This window comes from Fusarium graminearum, chromosome 1, assembly GCF_000240135.3.
Source record: "Fusarium graminearum PH-1 chromosome 1, whole genome shotgun sequence".
Taxonomy (NCBI): Eukaryota; Fungi; Ascomycota; class Sordariomycetes; order Hypocreales; family Nectriaceae; genus Fusarium; species Fusarium graminearum.
This window is the reverse complement of record NC_026474.1, coordinates 3,243,464-3,266,107: the sequence shown is the minus strand read 5'-3', so window position 1 is coordinate 3,266,107 and position 22,644 is coordinate 3,243,464. Positions and strand designations below refer to the sequence as shown.

The following is a 22,644-nucleotide window of genomic DNA, read 5'->3' as shown; positions in this document are numbered from 1 at the left end:
CTGGCTGATATCAGCCACTGGAATGCACAACCAGCACAAACTCCGCATCTATGTTAAGTCCGACCTCATGATTAATTGTACAGTAGACTTGACCTTCCATGCTAATAGTGTTAAGCTTAAAAAGTTCTAGTTCGTCCTACTGATGTGGACATGTCACTCATTCGCAACATCAAGTGGATAGGGGACCAGATATGTACAAAATAAATATATGGCCTTGAAATTCACTTATATGGCTCTGTATGTTCAATCTCTTGTTTTGGTAATATGTACATGAATAGATTTGTGTAGTCGAAATTGTTGACGGCTTTGTTTCTGAATAACAAGGCAATCTAGTAAAAGAGCTCAACGGCATCAAAGATAAAGTTGGGGCTTAGGAAGTCAGCACCAGAGCTACCAGAGATGACTTCAATGGTGATAGAGTTGGAGCCCTGCTTCAGCGTGCCAGCAGGAATAACAGCATCATAAACCTCGCCATGGCCACGGTACGCTCCGCGAGTGACACCTCGCGAGTCGATCTTGGTTGGCGCGTCAAATGCCTTCTTGAAGCTGCCGACGGTGACTTGAGGTCGGCCACTGGCAAAGGCAAGAGTGGTACCAATACGGAGGGTTGCCTGGCCCGAGATAGCAGAAGGGAGATTGAATTTGATGGTGACAGGGCTGTTGACGGCCTTGAAGATGGCCATGGGGAAGTCTCCGACCGAGCTGGAGCCGACGGTGTATGTCAGAGGACCCCAGCTGGACATGCGCTTGTCGCTGGGGTGCATGCGCAGCTGCTTATCAGCGTTACGGAAACCCGTAGGCTGACCGTCCCAGTTACCAATGCGAAAGACAGAGGTGTGCTTTCCAGTTGTAATGTCGGAGTTGGCAGCAATGGAAGAAGATGCAGTACCACCAGCGGAGACGCTCACGCTCTTGGAAGCGACCTTGAGCTCACCCTGATAGAGAACCTGGGTGTAAGTACCGGGGGCCATGAAGGGAGAAGTGAAAGCACCGTTGGATGAAGTATAAGCCCAGTATTGGAAATCCTTGTTGAACCAGTGAACAGTACCCTGGAACCCAGACTGGACACCAGTAGCAGTACCGCTGACCCGACCACGAGACGAGTCGGCAGTGTAGCCAGGGATAGAAAGGTCATTGAAAAAGGTCATGTCAACATCTTTGGCCTTGGGGACACCAGAGCGGGAGAAAGACAAGGCGTAGGGGCCGTGGAAGCCCTGGCGGAAATCTTCGGTTTGAACGTGACCCGAGTTCATGTAAAAGGTGAGAGCACTAAAGTCACCGTTGTTGTTGCTGTTGATATCACGGAAGAAAGGACCGCCAGAGCTCTTCTCGTACGAGCGCGAAGCGTGAGTGACCATGCAAGCGTGAACGTCCTTGCCACTGCTCTGGAAGCACCAGACGTCGTTGTCGATGAAGCGCTGAGACGAGTAGAACTTGGAGCGGGTCTGGCCATTGACGTTGAAGACATCAGAGCCCTCGATGGCTGAACCACCAGACGTGTTGGAGGCTTCGCCAAAGGGGATCTCGTTGGGCAGCAGAGAGCGATCCAGACGAGCAATGTAGCGAAGCTCACCGATCTTGGGCTCGGATTTTGTGTCAGTAGCCATGTAGACGTTGCTCTGGCCGTTCTGGACAACATAGTAGTGAGTTAGGTCAAAGTCGCCCGACTTGGCGGTGCAAGTGACCTTGATGTACTTGTCTGTGTTTTTTTTAATTAGAATTTGACTGTCATGGTTGGGTCTTTTTGGTACTCACTGTTGAGCACGGTGGACTGGACACTGGCGGATCCCAGTCCAGATGCGATATGAGAAGTCTGAGACTTGTACTGGTATTCGCTACCACGGTACTTGATAGAGTTGATTGAGCAGTCAGACTTGCTGACAGAGACTGAAAAGCCGTTGGAGTTGCCAGAGTCAACGATGAGGTTATTGCCACTGGTGGTGACACCAAAGGCTGCCAGAGCCGGAGCGGCGCTAACAAGAGCGCCAAGATACTTAAAGCTGACCATTTCTGCGATTTCCAGATCGAGAGGTCAAGAGAGAAGAAAAAAACAGAAATACGGAATAAAAGAGTGATTGTAAAAGGAATAAATGAAAGTCAACCTCAAGAAGAAGTCATCTGTTCATGAATAGGTACTAGCTACTATGTAGAGTAGTATTAGCGTATGGGGACCAGTAATAACGGGCTTTGGAGTTGGTCCTTGTAACCTCAGATATATGAAACAGAGACTATGATTGGAGGAGAAAACTAGAAACGACGAAACCCTTGAACTGAACTTACCGTCCACGCGGAACCTTCCTTGTTATTTCCTTCTCTGGTAATCGCGGAGAATACAATCAGCCAAGTCTCGGCCGAGTTTGCCGAAATCTTGATACTACCTGCCTACCTGAGAAATAGAATAATGTAACCACTTTATGCCATCTTAGAATGGTTGTCTTTTGTACCCTAAGCTTGGGTCCTGGGTTCTCTGCTATCCTCTAGACGAGGTCATGAACTGCCTCACGTGCTGCCGTGAGAGTTGGGAAGTTTTCCTACCCTATGCCAGTGAAGATTTCCAATTCCTATTGTTATACCAGAAGTAATAAAAACGGGCAACCGTGTATAATGCAAGAGTTACTTGACGAACAATGAGAAATTTCCCAGGGTAAAGGAAGGTAATCAGGCTGATGACCTCTGGACGTTGAGTTGTTCGTTTGGAACTCTTTGGTGTTGTAGCGATTCCTTTGTATTTCTCTCCATGAGTACATGCACTCTATCATGATATGCATAAATCCAACTCTCTTGCCTCAAGTACTAATAAACCCTGGTACCTAGATAGACTATACAATAACTCCCAAAGCAGCCCATAACGACGAAATAGCCATGACTGCAATGGCGATGTTCGAAGTCCATGCTTCAAGACTTGCACCGCTATTACTCCGATTTTCATCACTTCGGTTACCACCATTGTCGTCATCCTTTCCCTCATGCTCAATGCGAAAATTATAGTCATCTGTATAACCTGCTGGCACACATTTCGTCCCTTCAGCCATGTTCATTTTCATGGACCAGTGGCCTTGGGCACATCTTTGGAATGAATTGGTCATACAGTGCCATTGACCTTCTGTGCTGCATCCAGAGCCTTCTTCTTCGTCGCGTTGAATTAATTTGCTGTCAGAGTTTGTTGATGCCAGGACGAGACATGAGAAGAGCATCATAGCCATTGCTATTGTTGTGGGCAGTTGGAGAATAAATGAAGGACGCATTGTGAGGTTGATCTCCCGTTAAAATGGGCCTTTCGGGATCGGAGCCGGAGCCGGAGACAAAGATGGAGCCGGCGTTGTGGGGAAGCGGACTCTTAGTCAATTTAGCGTCTAAAAGAATCAACTGTAGAGAATAATAGATAGGAGAGCGTTGAATAGGTAGTTACACTCTGTTCTGATATACCAATATTTATAAACCTACTTCTCCTTTCTTTTTTCACATACCGCCTCACCTCGCATCGTATCACTTCACTTGACGCAGTCAAGTATCGGTGCCCAGCGTGGGTCATGTTCTGGACGTGTATCAGTCTCATTGGAGCAAGACTGGAAGCGAGAACTGGATGGGGAGCGATGGGTTCTGCAGGAACGAGGCTCGAGGCCCCCTTGCCACACTAAATCATTGCGGTGATGAGGCTTGCAGAGTGAGGAAACTGGACGAATTGAGTAGAGTCGAGTCGAGCCAAGTTGGGCTCTGCTTATTGTGTGTGATTCAATGTTGCAACTTGTGCACATACGAGTTTGACTTTAGCTTGTGGCAATTTATAAACCAATCAAGAACAAGGCAAGCAATATCTGCCGAATTCGAGGTGTATGCATGTCTGAGATCCAATGGCCCGATTGACCAATAATCATGGTTCGGTACCTTGTATTGCACCCGTGCATAACAAGTCGGAAACCACTTTGTTTGACAAGATCAATTACGACATCCAACAAGTACTCAATCTCAAGCAAGTACTTAAGAATAAAGACCAGAAGGGAAAAAATGAGTGTGGATTCAAATAATTTCGAAAAAGCCTGCCGCCTCAAGAATGAAATAAAATAGTTGTCCAGCCTGGACAAACAGAAGTCCCAACTCAGTATCCTCATTCCATCCCACAGTTTGCCCCATCTGCCGTAGTCTTGAACCTTCGCAGTGACACCCTTGATAGAACTAGTATCCAGAATTGTAAACTTGGTCCCCTAGGACCCAGTTCAAACAGACCGCCCATCATTGTCAACGTCCTTGCTCTGCTGAGCCTTCATATTCCGAGCCCGCTGCCGATAAAACATGCAGCCTACACCAACGAGCACGACAAAGACGATAGCGCCGATCATGACTCCGCCCATGATGACAGCCTCGTTGCGGCTGGAGTTCTTGTTGGCCAAAAAGTTGGAGTGGCTGTTTGGGCCGTTGGCCGTGCCGGTGAAGGGGTTGATGGATGAGTCCATGATGGGAGCTTTAGAAGCGTGAAGTGTGTGATTTGAGATGTTTCTATAGACTTGTTAGTAGCTATTAGGGTGTGGAATATGAGAGAGCGAACAGTTTTGAGTTTGTAGAGAGATGGTCAAACATTGGGATCGAATCGAACAGTACTGTCGAGAATGCAATACGAAACTCAAGGGTAACGATGGGTGTGATGAAGTGGCGAATTTGCAACATAAACTTGCTCGACTGCTTGCTCCAGGCTTACAGTTTAGAAAATGAAATTAATGGCCGAGTTGAACATTTCCTCTCATGGAAGTGCCAGGTATTTATCTCGAAATGTCAGTCTTGGTGGCACTCTCTCAATCTTCCATTTCTAATATCATCTATCATACCGTGTGCATTCTTCTCCCATGGCTGAATAAGCCTTTGTTTGTTCCTGCATCAGAATGCATTGGCAAAATTGACCTGCTTTGTTGATGCCACTTCTTCTGCAGGCTATTGTATGATATATCATTTCAACAACAATCAAAAATAAAACACTCTAATGAACGGTCATATTCTGCGTTAGGTTGCTATTATTCAAGCAGGGGGTTCATTTGATTTAGAAACAAATCATCCAAGCCTCTCGCTTTGTTCATCAGTAGCCTGAAAATTAAAAGGGGATTCATGTGAATTAATCGATTATTACTCATTACATATGGCAATACGTCCAGCGCTTGGTCCGTCGCCTCCATCGCTTGCTTGATCTATATGTCCTGCGCCCGATCTCTAAAACCAAAAGGGGTTCTCATAATGCCGTGCTATACCATGCTTAATGCATTTCCTGTTCGCTATGCTGCCATGCTGCCTTGATTACCTTTTTTCTTCTGTCCTCTCGCAAACATGTGCCCTTCATTAGAAACTCAGAGCTTGTTCTCTGCACGCCGTGTAAAATCACATTGCCAAATCATTGTCGCTCCAGGCCGGGTAAGTAGTGTGCCACGCTCCATTATCATGTGTCTTTGAAGAAGAGGTTGGCTCAGGGGTGATGTGTTGGTAGGCTGAGGTAGTGGTGGTAGTGATACGAGATGTAAGAAGAGTCGTGGGCACGACTGGGGGTTTGTAAGGTACCGTGGCGGAAGACCAGGATTCTTCGCCCTGGTTACTAGCAGGGTCGGGAACAAAGGTCTCTTGCGGTGGAATGGGTGCCACTGCGGAATCCAATGAAGGAGCTGCAGTGCTCTCTGGGACTTGAGTCGCCGACCAGCTTTCGCTTGATGAAGAAGTCAGAGTTACGGTGACGGTTTCAATAACGACAGATTGGGTCTCAGATGTTGCTGATGTTTCGATGTTCGGAACAGGTTCGACGATGGTAGATGGCTCTGGCTCTGGCTGAGGCTGTGGTTGGGGATTGGGCTGAGGCTGGGAGGTCACGCCTGGGGCAGTAGCAGAAGTCAAAGAATCGGATGGTTCTTGAGCTGTCGTCACCACTTCACTTTCGGCAGTTTCTGGCTCCTCTGTGGCTGTCGGCTCTTCCGACTTCTTGGACGCGGACGCACTGGTGTGAGAAACAGTGACTGTCTGGGTAACGACTGATTGATCATCCAGGTTGATGATGGAGACGGTAGTGGGAACAGCCTTGGTGACAGTCTTTCCAGGCACTGTAATGATGCTTGGCTTCTCTGTTTGCGTGATGACCTGAGTGACGGGCTTTTGTGTCTGAACCACTGTTTGAATGACTGTCACGACATCATCTCCATTGTCATCTCCGCTACCGCTCCCATTCCCGCTGCCACTACCACTGCCGCCATTTCCATCTCCGCCATCTGAGGAGGGATCATCGTTACCAGGCTCCAGAGGGACAACTGAGTATGCAGGTCTGCTTGCATTATCGCGAAGTTGAATTCTGGGCTTGGGGAGAGCAGCAGCGGTTGTGAAAGAGGCAGAAAGAGCCAGTAGAAGGGGGATATATCCGCGCATCTTGTCGAGGCTATTTTGCCAAAGATGATTTGCGTGTTTGTTTGTTTCTCCGATCCAGAGAGGGGGGCCGAAAAAAAGTGCAGTGAAGAGAATGAATGATTGCTGTGCTCGGTTGCGGTTTTGTTTTTATGTGCTTGCAGCTGCTGGCACTGGCAACTAACAAGTGACCATTGATAGGGAGTGATTCACAAGCACGCTTTACTGTAGGTCGCTGATGAGAATGAGAGACAAGGTGATTATTGATTCACGAAATAGAGTAAAAGATGGAATAGCCTGGCCACTGGCGAAGAGAGAATGTAGTTTTATTAAGGGCAGTCATTCCGTTACAATTGAGATGGCTGGTGAACTCTGTGCTCCCTACTTCGGCAGTAGCCAATTGCCTAATACGTGAATTTGTGGTGGTTGGGACACACTAACATCCAGGAACAATCGGGTGCTTCTGGGGGCTCGAACGTTGACGGACCAGGCGGGTTGTAGCGAGCGAGGTTCACCAACCACCCGCTACGGCTGACGAAGAGCTCCGATTGGCTGAGTGTTCGGTGACATAGGCCGACGTTAATCTTGGTAGCATCCGTGCCCGGGTCGCAAAGGCATGTGAGGGGCTCTCCGAAATGGTGATCAATAAGGAGAGGTTGCCACTAAAACTGCCGATGTCGAGTTAGACTGATTTGTGCCTTTTCCCTTCTGTACCTGTACCTCCCTTTTGTCATGTCCTTCTTCAGGTAGAAATGATGATAAGTCGTCTTGCGCGTTTGTGGCTGTGGAGTGGCGCTCCGTGCCTCGCGATGTGGCTACTGGGTCCGTCCAAATGCGGTAACCTCTAAGAATCATCGAGGTTCTTGATGAAGAGACTTTTGGGAATCCTTCATTCTATGAGATCATAACCATTCTTGAGACATATTATTAACGTCAAAGTAGTAAGCTAAATTGTTGAGTATTCTCTTGCTATACACGATGATATGGAGACTATGTATAGAATCAGACATTGATGAATTCCCAGTTTCCAATCCCTTGACTTCGGAAATCCATTCGTCAAACGCCACTCTTCCAGAGCTGAGCAGAGCTGGACAAACAGAAGACGACTCGTGACCACTGACAGTTTCCTCGGACCGTGTGATGGATGTGATGACGACTGGCAAGCTTGGCAGCTTCTTGTTTACCCACGCAATGCCAACACTCAGCCTCGAATGGTTGCCGTTCTACCGGGAGTACTTGACTAGAAACAACTCCGCATTTATCGTCCAGAGTCTGGGTTCCCATGCTTCAGAAGCGGGTCAGGCATTGTTGCTTCTGCTTCTGCTGTCCTGTCATTCCAAGGCTTGCATGCTCGTGTCCTGCACGACAGACGAGCGAGTGAGTCTCGGCAGCACTGACCAGACGTTAATTAAAAGTGCCCCTCATAAGGCTATTGAAAACCGGGGGCAAAGACTCATTAACAACATTTGTGTGGTGCAAATGACGTTTCCACTCGATCCTTCGGACTTGGCTGTTGCTGATGCTCCGCCTCTCAGCCCACTTGGATCGCCATCATTAATGTAATAGTGCAGTGCAGTGCAGCGCCTCCAAGGCTGAGCTATGCAGGCGCGTCTCTTTTTTTAAGCCCGAAGACAATCAGCTCTTATCCTGTACCGGAGTTTAGGTATTAATAAGAGAGACCCGTATGCCACTTTAGGCTGAGTTTCCACGTTTCTACTCTGTCACTTTCTTTCCGTCTACCTACTCTGCTTATAAAAGCCAATTCGTTTCCCTGACATCACCCCGCAGTAGAATATTAATTAACATAACATCCCATATTACATACAAACTCACATACACATATAAACAGTTTTAGCGCTATGTCTTACCAAGGTTATGGTGCTCCCTACGGCCGTAAGTACTGATATATACACTTTGCGACAACAACTCTGACTTGAACGCCTCTAGAACCGCCGCCGCCTCAAGGTTATGGTCATCCCCCACCTCAACAACCATATGGCGGTTACCAACAACCTCCTCCTGGGCAGTATCCTCCCCAGCAAGGCGGATATCAGCAACCTCAGGGTTACTATCCTCCTCAAGGCGGGCCTCCGCCTCAGCAACCCTATGGTGGCTACCAGCAACAGCCTCCTCCACAGCACTACGGCGCACCTCCTGGACCTCCACAAGGCCATTATGGAGGTCCCCCTCCTCAACAACAGCCGTACGGCCATCATTCTCCTGCGCCTCCAGGTCCTCCGCCAGGTCAGTACGGCGCGCCTCCTCCTCAGCAGTACGGTGCACCACTAGTCCAGCCTACCCCTCCCTCGCTCGGCTACGGACCGCCTCAGATCATCCAATGGAATGGCGAACCTGATGCTGACGGTCTGCGAAAGTCTATGAAGGGCTTTGGTACGGATGAGAAGGCATTAATCGCTATCCTCTCAAACAAGGATCCTCTGCAGATTGACGCAATTCGACAAGCATACGAGCGCAAGCATCGTCGCAATCTAATTGCCGATATCCAGAGCGAGACTAGTTCCTGGTTTGAGAAGGCTTTGGTTTCGCTAGCTCGTGGCCCGCTCCTGTCTGACGTTCACGCTCTACACGACGCCATGTCTGGTCCTGGGACAAAGGAAGTTGTGTTGAATGATGTTCTGCTCGGGCGATCAAACGCGGATCTCAAGGCCATTAAGAGCGCGTACTACCACACTTTCCATGACAAGCTCGAGGATGTAGTCAAGGGTGATTTGAGCATGAAGACTGAGCGACACTTCATGATTGTTCTGGGTGCTACCAGGGCTGAGGACTCCGCACCGGTCGACCCCCGACAAGTCGACGACGATGTCATGCAAATCTACAAGGCCACCGAGGGCAAGATGGGCACAGACGAGATTCTTGTGTGCAGTATTATGAGTACAAGAAACGACAACCAAATCCGTGCCATCGCACACACCTACAAGCAAAAGTTCAACAAGGACCTCGAAAGGGTCATCAAGAGCGTAAGTCACATCTCATAACTCGATCGAGCCATCTTGACTAATTTGAAGCAGGAATTCTCTGGCCACATGGAGGACGCTCTTCTCTTTCAATTGCGCAATGCAACAGACAAGTACATGCATGCAGCCAAGCTGCTCGAGGACTCAATGGCCGGCATGGGAACAAAGGATCATCTTCTCGTATCCCGAACCATCCGTTACCATTGGGATCGCAACACCCTGAACAACGTAAAGGGCGCCTACCAGCAACGTTATGGCAAGAGTCTCGGCAAACGCATCTATGGCGAGACTTCAGGCGACTACAGAAAGACATTGCTGGCAGCGATTGGCGAACCTTACTAAAAGTCCAGCGCGGAAAAAAAGAGATTGGAAGAGGGACACAACATATTAGATGGTTACGAGATACAAACTGAGTTTCACAGCCGACGCTCACTATTATGATCAGGCGTTCAGGGCTTCATGACACTTTGACAGAATGGATGAGTTTTGACGGCCTCTATGGAGTATGGATTAAGATACCAAAGTATGAATTGAACCAAGAGTTATGATAATTCATTTCTATTAAATTGGCCCGTGTGTATCCATGGAAAACTTGTAAATGCTATTGGCTGTGCCAAGTGTAGAAGCTTATTGGGCTAATAAATAATGCTGCCATTAATAGCTTACGTCTGTATAAATTGAAAAGGAGTTTGCAGAACGCACATATTACTGTAGGTAGCCGGTTTAAATTGTAAGGGTATTGAAGTCGCCGAACCTCTGCAGAAGGCTCGGGCCCCTTATATATGGATGTGTGGCACAGTTACGGCACATTGTGCCATAACTGCTTGATCTTTTGGTCTATTGGGAAAGTGCAGCATGCCACCTGTACTCTTACATAAATAAACTTTATGCAATTAATAAAGCAGCCTATCTAAACTCTATAATATACTAATATATACCTATAGTTAAATTTAATATTAAGTTATTAATTATTATATAGTTTTATTTAATATTACTTAAAATATTAATATATAACTTTATTATATAATTAACTTAATATTATATATAAGCTTTGCATTGTCGTACAAGGTTTGTAAAGGCGGTTAGCAATGTATAACTCTTCTTTTTAAAGCATTTTTAGCTAGCTAGTTTAGTATTAATAAGAAAGATTTATATAATATAACTGTCCTTTAAGCTAGCTTACTATAGTGCCTGCTACTAAACTTGCTCAGTTAATACTGTATTAATTTACACTTTTTAATAACATAGGTAAAATAAAGTTAGCTAATTATAGGTAAATAAGTATTTTATTAGCTTTCTTAGCTTATAAGCTTATAAGGCCTGAGATTTGAGGCAACCATATTGCTCAAGTGTACTGAGCTCTGAATCACGCTAGTGTTAATTACGCGCTAGTGAACTCTTATAAATGAACCAGCTACCCCAAAAAAGTGCAACCCTGCCTATTTCTTCCACGCCCTTGGCGCATTCTGAATAACGGAGCACCCACTAACTTGCTAAGCCCCGCTAGCGCGCAAGCAAGTGCCTGAACGCGTCTCGAAGATATCAAGAAAGGAAGGCGCGACGAATTTCATGCGATCGTGAGAACACTCACTCACTCATTTTTGTTCGCTTCTGCTCGGCTTGTCATCCATCTCATCTCCCCTTTCTAATCTTTATTACCCTGGTCATCAGGGAAGACCTTTTTTCTATTCATCACATCACAACCAATGACGATACCTGATTTATCAACATCATCAACAGCTCTGGATAGACTTCTTACATCCTTTTGAAATTCAGGGACATCAGCTGAGAGTAAAGAGCAGCACGGCGCATTTGCTAAGCCTGTCTCGGAGGAATCCCAGAAAAGGAACATGGCGGCGAATGCTGTGCCTGTCGCACATATGGAAAATGGCATCAACGGCACAAAAAGTCCTGCGCAAGCTGCGCATCCATATACCCATTCACAAACTCCGGTACCGTTGCCGACCTACGCAGCGCCCCAGGGGCAAGCACCCAATGCTTCGCCAGCACAATCGAGTCCCTTAATCTCCTCTCAACAGCATCACTCACCGCCCGTGCAGCCTGGTACATTGTATCAGGGACATTCGCAACCACCCGCAATGCAGAATGGAAATGTTGCACCAATTCCTTTGCGGGGGCACCTGTCACCATCAGCACAAGGAAATCCGCAGCAGACTGAATCCGCGGGTACTTACCAGACCTTGGTTGCTTTAATTGATAGGGCACCTGCGTCAGTCGTTCGACATGTCATTCGTGACAAATGGGAAAAGTCCCTTATGGGTTCACAGTATCACATTGCTTTTTTGGTTAGTTGACTCCTCGCAATCATGGTAAACGTTACTGACCGCCCCCCGCCAGCTGAATGCGACCATGCACCAAGCATCTCCCGAGACCGTTGGCAATGCTGTCAAGGAGTTTGGGGCTGATTTTGTCCAAAAAGCAAAGCACGAGCTCGTGGGCCATCTCAGCTCTACTGATATTGACGAACTGGCGGACTCGCTCATTTCTCGTGCCAGTCCAGATTTCCTAGATAGGGTTCTTGCCAGGCGCCTTGAGACAATATCGGCACGGCAGCTTGTTAACGCCTTGGCACGCGCTGAGCGTCTAGGCTACAATGTCCGGGACATTGTTCGGGAACATGATGAACAAGTTATTCCATCTATGCACTCGGTACTCACGTCATCTACGATACCTCCCGGAAATGACACAATGCGTGTGAAGCATTACCAGCCTCGGCCTATTCCTTCACAGCAGCTGCAGCAACCTCAGCCTCAGCCGCCGGTGCCTCAGCCATTCGCTCGGGCACCACCGCTAAAGGCTTCGTCGCTCGACGACGTTCCTATGGGTCCGCCAGAAATCGTGTCGTGCAATTGTGGCTGGCCGTGTGCCTCCGAAGAGGCCCTTAACTACGTGGGTTCGTCTAGTCAAATTCGCGGTTTTCTTTCTAACAAGAGACAGCATAAGAAGAAGAACGCTTGCTACAAGGTTCTGCCGACCGACCAGGCTGGAAGGGACATATGCGTCTTTTGTGGCTGCAGGTTCGGCAGTAATGGCGGGATACTGTATCACGAGAAGTCTGAGGTCTGCGGACCGCGTACTGCAGATACTTGCCAGAAGATGATGGATCTAATTGAGCACTTTCGCACACATGGAAGGAGTGCACATTACCGTGCTGCTCATTCATTGATGACTCCCCGAGGTCGAACAAAGGCACCATCAACTGAGCATCATGCAACTTTGGCCACGCCGACGTCATCCCAGCCATCAAGCACTCCTCAACGCGATCCGTATGCGCATCTTACCCCCGATAAGTACAGAGAATTCAACGCAATCATGAAGACTGCCGAAGAGAAATACGGGGGCCTCATGAGAGAGGCCGCGCTTCTCGACGAACCGGAGAGATCAAAGCGTCTGGCGGGCCTGAAGAATTCTTACAACACAAAGCAAAGCACGACCCGCAAGAAGTTCGGCATTCGTCTTCGTGAGAGGCGCACTCGAGAGGAGATTGAGGCCGAGGAGAATAGACTTTTCAACAGTCGAGGCGATGCAGGAACGCCGACAAATGGAACTCCTGTTCCTGACCACGAATTTCGTCCAAATAAGAGGCCCCGGACAGATGATATGGAAGCATCAGCAAGTGGAGTGAATGGCAACCTCGAACCTCCACAGAAGAGAGTCTTCAGGGCAGAGATGGGTGGTGGTTTATCTGGATCACAAGCGACTGCAGAACTTACTGATCCCACAGCGCATCTGAATCCACCTCAGCCACGGTACACACCCCAGAAGCCGTCCGCCACCAAACCAGCTTGGTCTTCAAAGCGGATTGGAGTACACGTGGGGACTCAGGAGGATCCCATGTCAATTGATGAGGACGACTCTGATACGGACAGCGACAGCGATAGTGACAGTGACGGCGACATTCCGGCCACTCTCAACTAATTTCACGAACTAATAATGAGCATGGGCACGGCGTTTGGGTTTAGCTGATTTGATACCCCGTACATTGAAGCATGGAAGCATCAAGGCACCAGGTTTGGAGCATTCATTGGGGAAAGGAGTTAAATTAAGGTCTTGATGGGGATCGTTAAACAAAAAGCTGGTCGATTGGAATCTCGTCATTGATGGGAAAACCAACGGGTCAACATGGGAAAGGTGAAACGGTTTGAAGCAGAGGTGCTGCCGTTAAAACTAAGTTTTGGAGTTTGATCCCCGGCACTATATATCTGCATGCTCGATTGAACTCGTCGCAGTTCATTACCCGACAGCCTCGGGTGCATTCATCTCGCTGCGCATCTACGCACCAAGATAGATCGGATGGTAGCTTGGACTCAATGAGTATCAAATGAACTTAGCTTACGTGGTGATTTTGTGAGGTCTTGGACGCGTGACAGGTGTTGAAACGTGAGGACAGTGCCATCATGGCATGGAAAATTACAGGTGTTTGATTTATCAAAGTTTCCTGCTACCCAGCGATGCTAGTCAAGACCGTAACTGTTTCATAGTATGATAGCATACGCATTAGAGTGTCTGCATATGGGCCCATGAACACTCAAATAACAGTCGGTCATCGCTGTTTGCAATCATGATATCATCAACAGGTTCAAGTGTCAATATCGGAACATGCGATTGATGTTTCAGGCAAGACGAAGAGACAGGCATGACAGGCCTTCAAGCTCGTGCCTTCCGCAACCGCCAGGTGACAAGCTAACATGCCGTGCTTACCTTAATAGTACCTAACTAAGAAAACGTGGGCGGGAAGGAGCATCCCCGTTCTGGTTTTGGTGTAAAGCGAACGACAAGGGTATATTTAGTGGAGGTTTTTCCAGCACGGCCTTGTTGAACCGTTCATACTCTATGGTAACAAAAGCCTTGTTCGAAACAGTCATAGAGACAAAGAAGCAAAGAAGCATTTCCTTTTAGAAACAAATCATTTGCATTGTTCTTATTTTTGTATCCCATCTTTGTTCTAAGTCTGGTTATTTTCGTATCATGACGGCGCTGTGTCGCATTACTCATGACAACCAACGCCTCTCACGGATCCTCATTTCCTCCTATGTCAGCCATTCACCCTTTCGTGGGGCGCGCTTCGCAAAGAATCTCCGGTTCAACCTTGTCGAGCAAGGCCAAGACTTCCGATTGTCCGATACGATTCGACGTAGGAATAAGATAGGGTTAGCAGATGGCCACGCGAGGTTACCGCAGGCAAACAAAGTCAATCCACGTTCGCCTCCTTCAGGAGTCTTTCCCTTCTCATCCCTATCTCGTCATTCAACTGGCTAGCCAGGCGCCTAAGCGGGTGCGGAGGCCAGGAACTCCGACCTATGACGGCCGGAAGCGCTGTGCAGATGCAGATGCGGTCGGTGCGCAAGTGTGACAAGCGTCGATGGTGATGCAAGGGCCTTCATTCTGAGTGGATGGATTATCCGCAACCAGGGTAGGGTCCGTTTTGGATCCAACATTTTGAAACCGGCCAAGGGTCTTTGAACTGTCGCCACCAGGAGGCCTGGAACGCTAGAAGCCTACAAGGCTAGGACGTGCCCCAAATGATCGCCTTGAAACCCGCTAACAGCCAACTTTGGTGTTGCTGGTGGCGCTACCATTGGCCGACTTTCTACATCCTTGCGCTTCCTGCCAGGGGCTCAAGCGAGAACTGTCAGAGAACGTCTTTTTCTTCTCCCCAGATGTGTTGATAATCCTCCCATGAGCCACTCCATGTGACGGTTCTTCAGTTTCAACTTCTCCCCTTGGTTTGTTTTTGCTCACAACTGGCCGGCCCAGCACCTCTCCTTCTGCGCATAGTCTGGTTTAGTTTTATATTTGTTTCTACTCCCTCAACACCCTCTTTCTCTTTCTGTTTTTGTTTCTTCTTGGGTCTCGTCCTCTGCTGAAACTCTTATACCCTATTATCAGCGCTGCCCAGAAACGTCTGTGACGATCATGGCTCCTCTCTTCAGTCCCTCCAGCTTTGGCCGTTTCATAGACAGCCATAGCCGTCTGAATACTGGTTCATCGCAAAAGTCAACGATATCTTCGCCAATGCCATCGCCTGCGCATTCACAGCCTCCACCAGAGCCAATGGCAACATTGCTTATTGGACCCAAGCAACATCGCTTCAAGGTCAATAAGCGACTGATATGCGCTACCTCGCCATTCTTTGCTGAGCGGTTCGGCGACCCGTCAAGCTCGAAATCGATCTCATTATGGCTCCCCCGCGAATCGTCTTCTATGTTCAGTCTCTTTGTTGATTGGGTTCACCTGGGCCTCCGTTTTCGTCCACACCTCGAGGAGATGATCTCAAATGCTTACGATGCCGGCTCTGAGACCTGTCAGGATATTCATTGGTGTCTGATTCGGCTGCATCTCTTTGCATCTCGCCTTGGTCTCTATCGCCTCCAAGACCTTGCCATGGACGCCATCCAAGACCTCTACCTCCGCTGCGACTGGGATGTCCCCTCGGGACTTATCAGATTCCTTTACACCGAATGCGAGGACCTTGCTGCCATTCGACTCCGACGATGGGCTGTTGCAATGGTTGCATTCTCCTTCACTGGCGGACCGCGTCTGACATTTGACCCCCAAGAAGAATCTGCGACCTCGGAACCCACTCGATTCAGCGATCTGCTTGAACAGCTCCCGGAATTTGCTGCCGACTACGACATCCACATGGAGAAGATGCGACTTTCCGGGCTTGACATTCGCTTCAAGAACCCACAGCTGCGCATTCCAGCCAACCGTCTCCGCAATGATGAGCGTGCCTTTGGGTTCCGTCAATGTTCATTTCACTCACATCGATCAAGTGTTGGCGAGCGCCGATGCCCTCATGAGTCTGGTTCGACAAAACACTACCGTGTTCGCCGACAGTCCAAAGAGCGAAGTCCAGAATCTACTGGACTCTCTGCTCCCAACCGAAAGTATCGCGACGTTGTCCCCAGGCCGCTCTTTTCAGGGCCAACAGACTCGGATATCGAAGAGGATGACGATGACGAGATTTCGAAGGCGATAAAGCATGTGAGATCGATCTCAAGCACGCTCAAATCATGAAGGGAGAAAGAATCTCTCTGAAAACAGTAATAGAAAAGTCAATCCGACAAGGGGGCTGGTGGTGAAACTTTGATCGACTTGATCATCATCATCATCACCCTGTTGGTCCAAGGCACACCGAGCGTGACTCCAGGAATGATGTCTGAGTATTTCTCCACTGAAACAAAACACGGTGAAGAGCTTAGATCTCGACATCCCTTTCCTGTCGAGCACGTCAATGACGCTTGGCGTTGGGAAGTTCAGGGCCCTTTTAACACAAACGCCTCATGTCCGTGACATGGGCCTTCGTCAGTCGACGATACTGGTTGTTCTACCGGTTTTCCTACATATTTTCTTTCTCCGTCTACAAATTACTCGGTTCTCCCGGAGAGGGCTGATAGACAAGTGAGTCTCATAGCATGATAATATTCTCTGTAAACTAGTATTTAATGTACATTACAATGAGTAAACCTGTCAGGATACACAATCAAAGACCATGGACTCTTTTACATAAATCTCATCTTGCTCATCGCGTGCATCTAGTGGATAGCAGAAAACATGACCTCTAAGCTGCAAAGTATAAAAATAAATGACCTGAAACCATGGTCTCAATACCATAAACTGACTTGCTATTTTCATCTCTACTATCTCGAGGGGCCAACTTTTCTGTTACCTGAGGGGGCATGTACAATGTCACTCACACATAGGAATCGCTTTTATAAAATTTGTTTTTTTCATCATTCAGATCGTTGCTCGTTTTATGGATATTAAGTTCCATCATGCCATTCATCCAAGCTGGTACCCCACCGTGGTCCAGCTCGCAAGCTAGTACATCATGTCTCTCATCATGATACCCCCGCAGACGGGGGCATCTGTTTTACTCAACTCCAAAAGTAAATAAATAACACGGCAAACGGTAAGGCTCTGTTTGGCCTGCGTGCTGTTCGTTCCATCATATCATCATGAGTTGCTGACAAAAAAAGAACTTTCCCTCGTCGAGAGAAAGCATCGAAAGAAAATTGACAGGTTTGTTGTCGAGTGAGTGTCGAGCCGAAACGCGTATGAGCAAACACGATCGAGCAAATGCGCGGTTGTTTCCCGCTTATAAGAAAAGTAAAGCAAAACAAAGTGTAAAAGTCGGAGGCGACCATGGAGATAAAAGACTATCATCAGATAGACAACTGCCGTCTAGATGCATCATGTAAATAACGGGTCGTGGTCCCATCATAAGATTCGACCAATAAGTGTAGTGTGGGTGTCCGTGGACTCATAAATCTCGTCAAGCGACATAAAGTCTGGGCAAATGTACAAAGAATAAAAAAGCGGCCGTGTGGGGTTAGAGTGGTGACTCGGATCGTCGACGTGGCTTATCTCGGCGGCGGAAATCCTTAAGTCTTTCGTCAATGTAGGCCAGCCGGCTTGCTAACGATTCGCGGGTAACTCCTCCAGTGTTGCTTTCGCTCGACTGTTGAACCGTAGCAAAGGGCCGGCGACTAGCATCGGAATCAGGCACAGTCCCATGCGACAAGCGATTCGGGAAGGAAAAGCTAGATCCTCCAAGCGCGAAAGGGGAGCCTAGTCGAGGGGGCATCTCCGCGAATGGGGGTGCTAATGCCCGCTCCTGGGCAGGCGGGTATTGTGAAGCTTCGAATAGCTGCTGAAGGTTTTTACGTGGGAAAACGACGTCAGCGTTGATCTCAGGCTCAGTCTGAGGCGTAAATTGGTCTTGAGTGGCTGACAGATCAACAAGCGAGGCCGGGTCAACCCACAGGTCGGAACCGAGACTGGGTCGCTTAATCTTCCGCGTCTCTAAATGGTTGGGTCGACGCTTGTGGGTTGATCGGCTTCGTGTAAGTCGGACCGGTGACATTAAGCCACGGCGCGGGCCGCCAGTGTGTGTTTGTCTCTGTAGCTTTGAATCCACAACGAAACTTGAGGGTAGCGAGCTTGACGAGCTAGGCCCATAGCTTCGAGCTCCAAAAGGAGACGCCAGTCGTGGGCGAGCTAACTCTGGTGGCTCCAAAGTCTCATTGTTTGGTGGTGGCAATGAGAGCTCATCAGTTCGAGGTTCAGGTTCCGAGTTAGTCAATTGAGCTAGAGGCCCATGCAATTGCATAGAGTCCGATGTGCTAACTGCCAACGAGATGGCCATATCTTGACCAGAGAAGACTGATGGCGAGCGCGCCGGTGCAGCGCGCCGGTTCCGATAGCGCACTGCAGATTTCTTGAATGGGGCAGGGCTGGGTGCTTTGTACTGTGAGCCGCGCGTCTTAGACCTGGCATCCATCTTGCAAAGTTCTCGTAGTTGGGCTCGGGTAGCTGCACAGGTGTGCGGCCACTGGACATATGGGCCGGTAGCTCCCTGTGTGGGAGTAATGCTGCCACTTCCGATGTCAACCTTGCCCTGAGCCTTGGATCCTTTCCAGCTCCTTCTTGACTCGCGAGCAACGCGCAGGCAGACTCCATGAGGAGGGATACCGCTCTTGCCGATACGGAAAGGGGTGACTTTCGGATCTTGCAGATACATCATATATGTAGACCACAAGTGCTGGTTCATAGGCTTTGTCCAAGGCGCTCTTCGTATCGTTTCTTTTGAAACCTCCTTCTTTGATGGCTTCAAGGTTTTACTGTTGTCATCGGCAGTAGATGCTTCATCTATGACATCTGCCTTCTCATTTTCCGGGCTGACACACTGGCTCAGATCTTCTGAGCTGATAGAAAAGTAGCTTAACAAGGAAGCGTTTGTGTGGGTCGAATGAGCAGTTGAGGGCCGGCTGGACTCATAATCAGGGCTGGAGTCAAGACTGCTAAGTGTAGAGTCAATGGACCAGTTTGGGTACTGCTTTGTGGACAGAGTCGGTAACGCATCAGGAGCAGGAGTCTTGGGGGGTGAAAACATGCGATCGGGGGCTTCGTGTGGTGTAAAAGGCATCCCCATCAAGTCGTTAAAGTGCGAGACAGGGTAAAGTGTTTCTTCCATCTCTTCATCAAGCACGCGAGGCTCCTCGATGCTGGGAATAGGGATGTCTGCGGCAGCGACTGACGCCAGAAATTGCTCGGTTGGCGCATTGAGGTTGGACGCATTTCTCCTCTTGATTCGAAAACGGGGACGGGGTGACGATGGTGGGAGAGTTTCGCTACTCATATTAGGCTCTGGTGTCCTGGGGATGTCTTCGCGGCGTGCACTTCTCGACCAAGGGGCCGCTAGCGATTGAAAGTGCGACATGGTGAACTACGAGAGATATGAATGCGCTTCGTAGTCGCGCAAAGTCTGCAGTCCCGGTATAAATATTTGAGAGAGAAAAGACACGGGAAGCCGGAGCGATGCGAGCGCAAATTGAGTCGACACAGATGTTTCGGAATGCGACAGTAGTGTCTTAGATCTGGTCGGGACGTAATACGACAGTCGAACGATATTGGGTGAATAGTCCTCGGTGTGGATTCTGGGCGACTTCGATCAGTAAATTTGACTGTCGCGGAGTTCGGAGTCAGGTCGAGTGTGAAAGCGCGACGGTGTGCGATTTAATTGTTGATTTTGTGCGCCTGGCGATACTATCGCGGGGAATATGCGAAAACACGAGGAAATTCGACAAGGATCCGGGCGCGTACTGATCGCGGTATGTAGAATGCAGGTAGGTGATCGAGAAAAAATGACTATCGGTCGAGAGTCGTCGTCGAAATTGTTGTCGTCATCTGCGAAGTGCTGGCTGTTTTGTTGTTGTCACCACCGCGGGATTTGTGGACATCCGATCGCAAACCAATAACAGTGGGCAAGATCCCGTTCAACACGCTTTGATAAATTGACAATATTCGAATAGACAGGCAATCAACAGGCTGAGCTTGCGCGACCAACAGACGGCGCAAAATACAAGAATCGCGAGAAGACGAAGTGTGGATTGGGCGCAAACGAGCGACTGGAATGGGGGAAGTCGTGAATGAGGAGGAGGAGGGAGAAGCGACCAAGTAAACGTGGGTGTGGTGGGCGGGAGTGTGCGCTATGTATGAACGGGCAAGCCAAGTTGCTCAACCGGGAGGTGAGTGGGGAGCAGGGCAGCTGGGAATGGACGGGCGGCTCGCTAGGTCCAGTACGTCTCTTCCGTTTGGTGTCTAGTCTCAGCCAGGGCAGAGAAATGTGACAAGGCCAGTGGTCAAGACCGTGGATGTGGGTCGACAGCGAACAGCGGGTGGCGCGAACGCTGCAGTCGAGGTAGGTACAGTACCTGGCAGTCGAGCTGTACAGATGCTTGTTGGTTGGATGCCGGCTGGCTTCGAGGTTGCTGTGTTTCTCCAACTCTGACTGACCAAGGTCGCGGGCGGGGGACAGAGCTGCGGGACTCGTACCAGAATAGGCCACGATATAATGCAATGCTATTCGACGCGCTGCGTTGTACTTTATGATCGTGTCTTGGCCTCTACGGCTCTTACGAGCTTCTCAAGGTCCACTAGGTAAATCCCTTGACGATGGTGAGCACTTTAGCAGCGTAGCAAGCCCCAACAAGCGACGGGCTAGTGCGAAGCCCTTGTCTAAATCAACACCAGCAGCGTCCGTGACAAGGAATAGGTCAAGCAGCGGTCAGTGGGCGCCGAGGGCACGTTGTGCGATAATGAGCAGGGACCCTGGCCAAAGAAACAACTGTGATAGGTCTCTGGAAGGGGTTTGATGATCCCAAGGTGATCGAGACCATGTGATGGAATGGCACAAGAGAACAACCGACTGAGACCCTGCGTACCTCACTGTGCTGTAAGAAGAAGAAAAAACGTGATGTGCAAGATATCGTAAATCGTGGTGCTCGTTTGCTTGGAGGGATCTCCCCAGTTAATTGTCGCAGGCTTTTTGTGAATGACGAGCAGTGGCTAGGTGCGTTTGGTATCAAGTGTATTTCCTCTGATCTGGTTCAGGGGCGGTCAGCTCCAGGCGGCCGGCCTTTGGTCCAGTATTGACTGAGACTTGCTCGGGACCTCGCATAGAGATGCGGCGTAATATGGCTAGCCTCTTGGGTGTGATGGGAGAGGTTGCAGATAGGTAGACAAACGTGAATAATAGCCGAGTATATGTCACACATGGAACAATCAGAGGCAATAGTTTTGTCTCGTTTGAAAGAATTGGAATTGAAAGTGAAATTAGATTGTTCCGAGGACAGAGTATGGTATTGATTGATGACGAGCATGGAATCGACGTTTGTCGAAACGCGCTCCAAGTCATGTTTGTTTGTTATGATATTAAAAAAAAAAGGCGAGCCTTTTGGTGAGACACAAATAACCCAGGATTTCCAAGCTCCCCGTTGGCTGAAAGTTGAAGTTGGGCACCACTTATTGCGGCCAGCGTGTGCGTCTGCAGAGAGAAAGTCGACGATGAATGCTTGGATGGGAGCGAAAGACGAGGGGTGTATGCGTCGAGAGCTAAAAGATAGCAGGATGATGTGACGCTCCAACGAGGAGACAGCTCGCACAAGATTCAAAGCCAGCACGTTTCGACCCCTGCCGAAGCCCGGGTCGAAGCTGCAGGCCGGCGGCAAGAAAGAGAGACAGCACAGAGTACAGAACCTAGAGCCAGAGCAGCGTAGTGTAGCGCAAGGGAGAAGTATAGCATAGCACAACCGGACGCCTGCCCGCACTTGCATGCATTTTGTTGATCCCGGAATGGGGGCTGGTGGTTTGTTGTTTGTTTGAATACTCTGTATGTAGAAATTTGTCAATAAACTAAGTTAGAGTGAGTGACACGAGTTGGTGAGGGGCAGTCGAATCATTGGAGAACTGGCCAACTGGACTGGGTCAGCATGACGCTACTGTACAGAGCACGCTTTGTACTAATGTACATGCTAACATGTAAACAACTCAAAACACCCATGGAAATAAAAACCCACAACCCCATTGTAACTTGGGCTTCTAAAGTTGCATGTTAAAAAAGGTGTAGACTGGCCTCACCTTTGTTCAGCTGGGTAGCTCCTTCCTGGAACCATGTTCTGGACCTCTCGGTGAAAACCTTGGAAAGAGCTAGGTACCTCCTACCTAAAACTAGAACTAGCATTTCAAAAAATAAAAATAAAAAACAAGGAAGGTGGCTGGTAGACGGACGCGAAAAAAAAACGAAAAACAATGCGCGTTCAACGCGTCACTGTAAATTGGGCCAATCAGAAAATGTCTCTGCTTGTCAGTCATGGAATGGTTCCAGTCGCTGGAATCAGCTACGAATCATAGCATTCAATCTATCTCGATATCCTGTACTACTTTCTCAGAGAATCAAGACGAGAACATGCATTATGTACAGTGACTATGTAGGTAT

The 22,644-nt window shown here is 48.8% G+C and overlaps 8 protein-coding genes across 8 annotated transcripts; 3 read left to right on the top strand and 5 right to left on the bottom strand.

Moving 5' to 3' along the window:
- Positions 1-329: 329 nt before the first annotated feature.
- Positions 330-2,008, bottom strand: FGSG_00989 (rhamnogalacturonase B precursor; the record flags this gene model as incomplete). Its single annotated transcript, XM_011318435.1, has 2 exons — positions 330-1,699; positions 1,756-2,008. The coding sequence occupies 2 exons, from the start codon at positions 2,006-2,008 to the stop codon at positions 330-332; spliced, it is 1,623 nt and encodes a 540-aa protein (XP_011316737.1).
- Positions 2,009-2,819: 811 nt separating this feature from the next.
- FGSG_11875 (uncharacterized protein) lies at positions 2,820-3,482 on the bottom strand (the record flags this gene model as incomplete). Its single annotated transcript, XM_011318434.1, has 3 exons — positions 2,820-3,150; positions 3,182-3,366; positions 3,468-3,482. 3 exons carry the CDS (start codon positions 3,480-3,482, stop codon positions 2,820-2,822), a joined length of 531 nt encoding a protein of 176 aa, XP_011316736.1.
- A 623-nt stretch (positions 3,483-4,105) lies between these two features.
- Positions 4,106-4,451, bottom strand: FGSG_11874 (uncharacterized protein; the record flags this gene model as incomplete). The annotated part of the gene is made up of 2 exons (XM_011318433.1): positions 4,106-4,202; positions 4,225-4,451. The coding sequence occupies 2 exons, from the start codon at positions 4,449-4,451 to the stop codon at positions 4,106-4,108; spliced, it is 324 nt and encodes a 107-aa protein (XP_011316735.1).
- Positions 4,452-5,361: 910 nt separating this feature from the next.
- Positions 5,362-6,387, bottom strand: FGSG_00987 (uncharacterized protein; the record flags this gene model as incomplete). The annotated part of the gene is made up of 1 exon (XM_011318432.1): positions 5,362-6,387. One exon carries the CDS (start codon positions 6,385-6,387, stop codon positions 5,362-5,364), a length of 1,026 nt encoding a protein of 341 aa, XP_011316734.1.
- Positions 6,388-8,087: 1,700 nt separating this feature from the next.
- FGSG_00986 (uncharacterized protein) lies at positions 8,088-9,911 on the top strand. Its single transcript, XM_011318431.1, has 3 exons — positions 8,088-8,256; positions 8,311-9,344; positions 9,393-9,911. The coding sequence occupies exons 1-3, from the start codon at positions 8,223-8,225 to the stop codon at positions 9,681-9,683; spliced, it is 1,359 nt and encodes a 452-aa protein (XP_011316733.1). The 5' UTR covers positions 8,088-8,222; the 3' UTR covers positions 9,684-9,911.
- Positions 9,912-11,711: 1,800 nt separating this feature from the next.
- On the top strand, positions 11,712-13,280 carry FGSG_00985 (uncharacterized protein; the record flags this gene model as incomplete). The annotated part of the gene is made up of 2 exons (XM_011318430.1): positions 11,712-12,251; positions 12,300-13,280. The coding sequence occupies 2 exons, from the start codon at positions 11,712-11,714 to the stop codon at positions 13,278-13,280; spliced, it is 1,521 nt and encodes a 506-aa protein (XP_011316732.1).
- A 1,998-nt stretch (positions 13,281-15,278) lies between these two features.
- On the top strand, positions 15,279-16,382 carry FGSG_00984 (uncharacterized protein; the record flags this gene model as incomplete). Its single annotated transcript, XM_011318429.1, has 1 exon — positions 15,279-16,382. One exon carries the CDS (start codon positions 15,279-15,281, stop codon positions 16,380-16,382), a length of 1,104 nt encoding a protein of 367 aa, XP_011316731.1.
- Positions 16,383-17,697: 1,315 nt separating this feature from the next.
- Positions 17,698-19,587, bottom strand: FGSG_00983 (uncharacterized protein; the record flags this gene model as incomplete). The annotated part of the gene is made up of 1 exon (XM_011318428.1): positions 17,698-19,587. One exon carries the CDS (start codon positions 19,585-19,587, stop codon positions 17,698-17,700), a length of 1,890 nt encoding a protein of 629 aa, XP_011316730.1.
- Positions 19,588-22,644: the final 3,057 nt, after the last annotated feature.

Coding starts and splice junctions, on each gene's coding strand:
- FGSG_00986 (XM_011318431.1), top strand. CDS start 8,223: ATGTCTTACCAAGGTTATGGTGCTCCCTACGGCC. Junction 8,257..8,310: donor TTATGGTGCTCCCTACGGCC/GTAAGTACTGAT, acceptor GAACGCCTCTAG/AACCGCCGCCGCCTCAAGGT. Junction 9,345..9,392: donor TCGAAAGGGTCATCAAGAGC/GTAAGTCACATC, acceptor ACTAATTTGAAG/CAGGAATTCTCTGGCCACAT.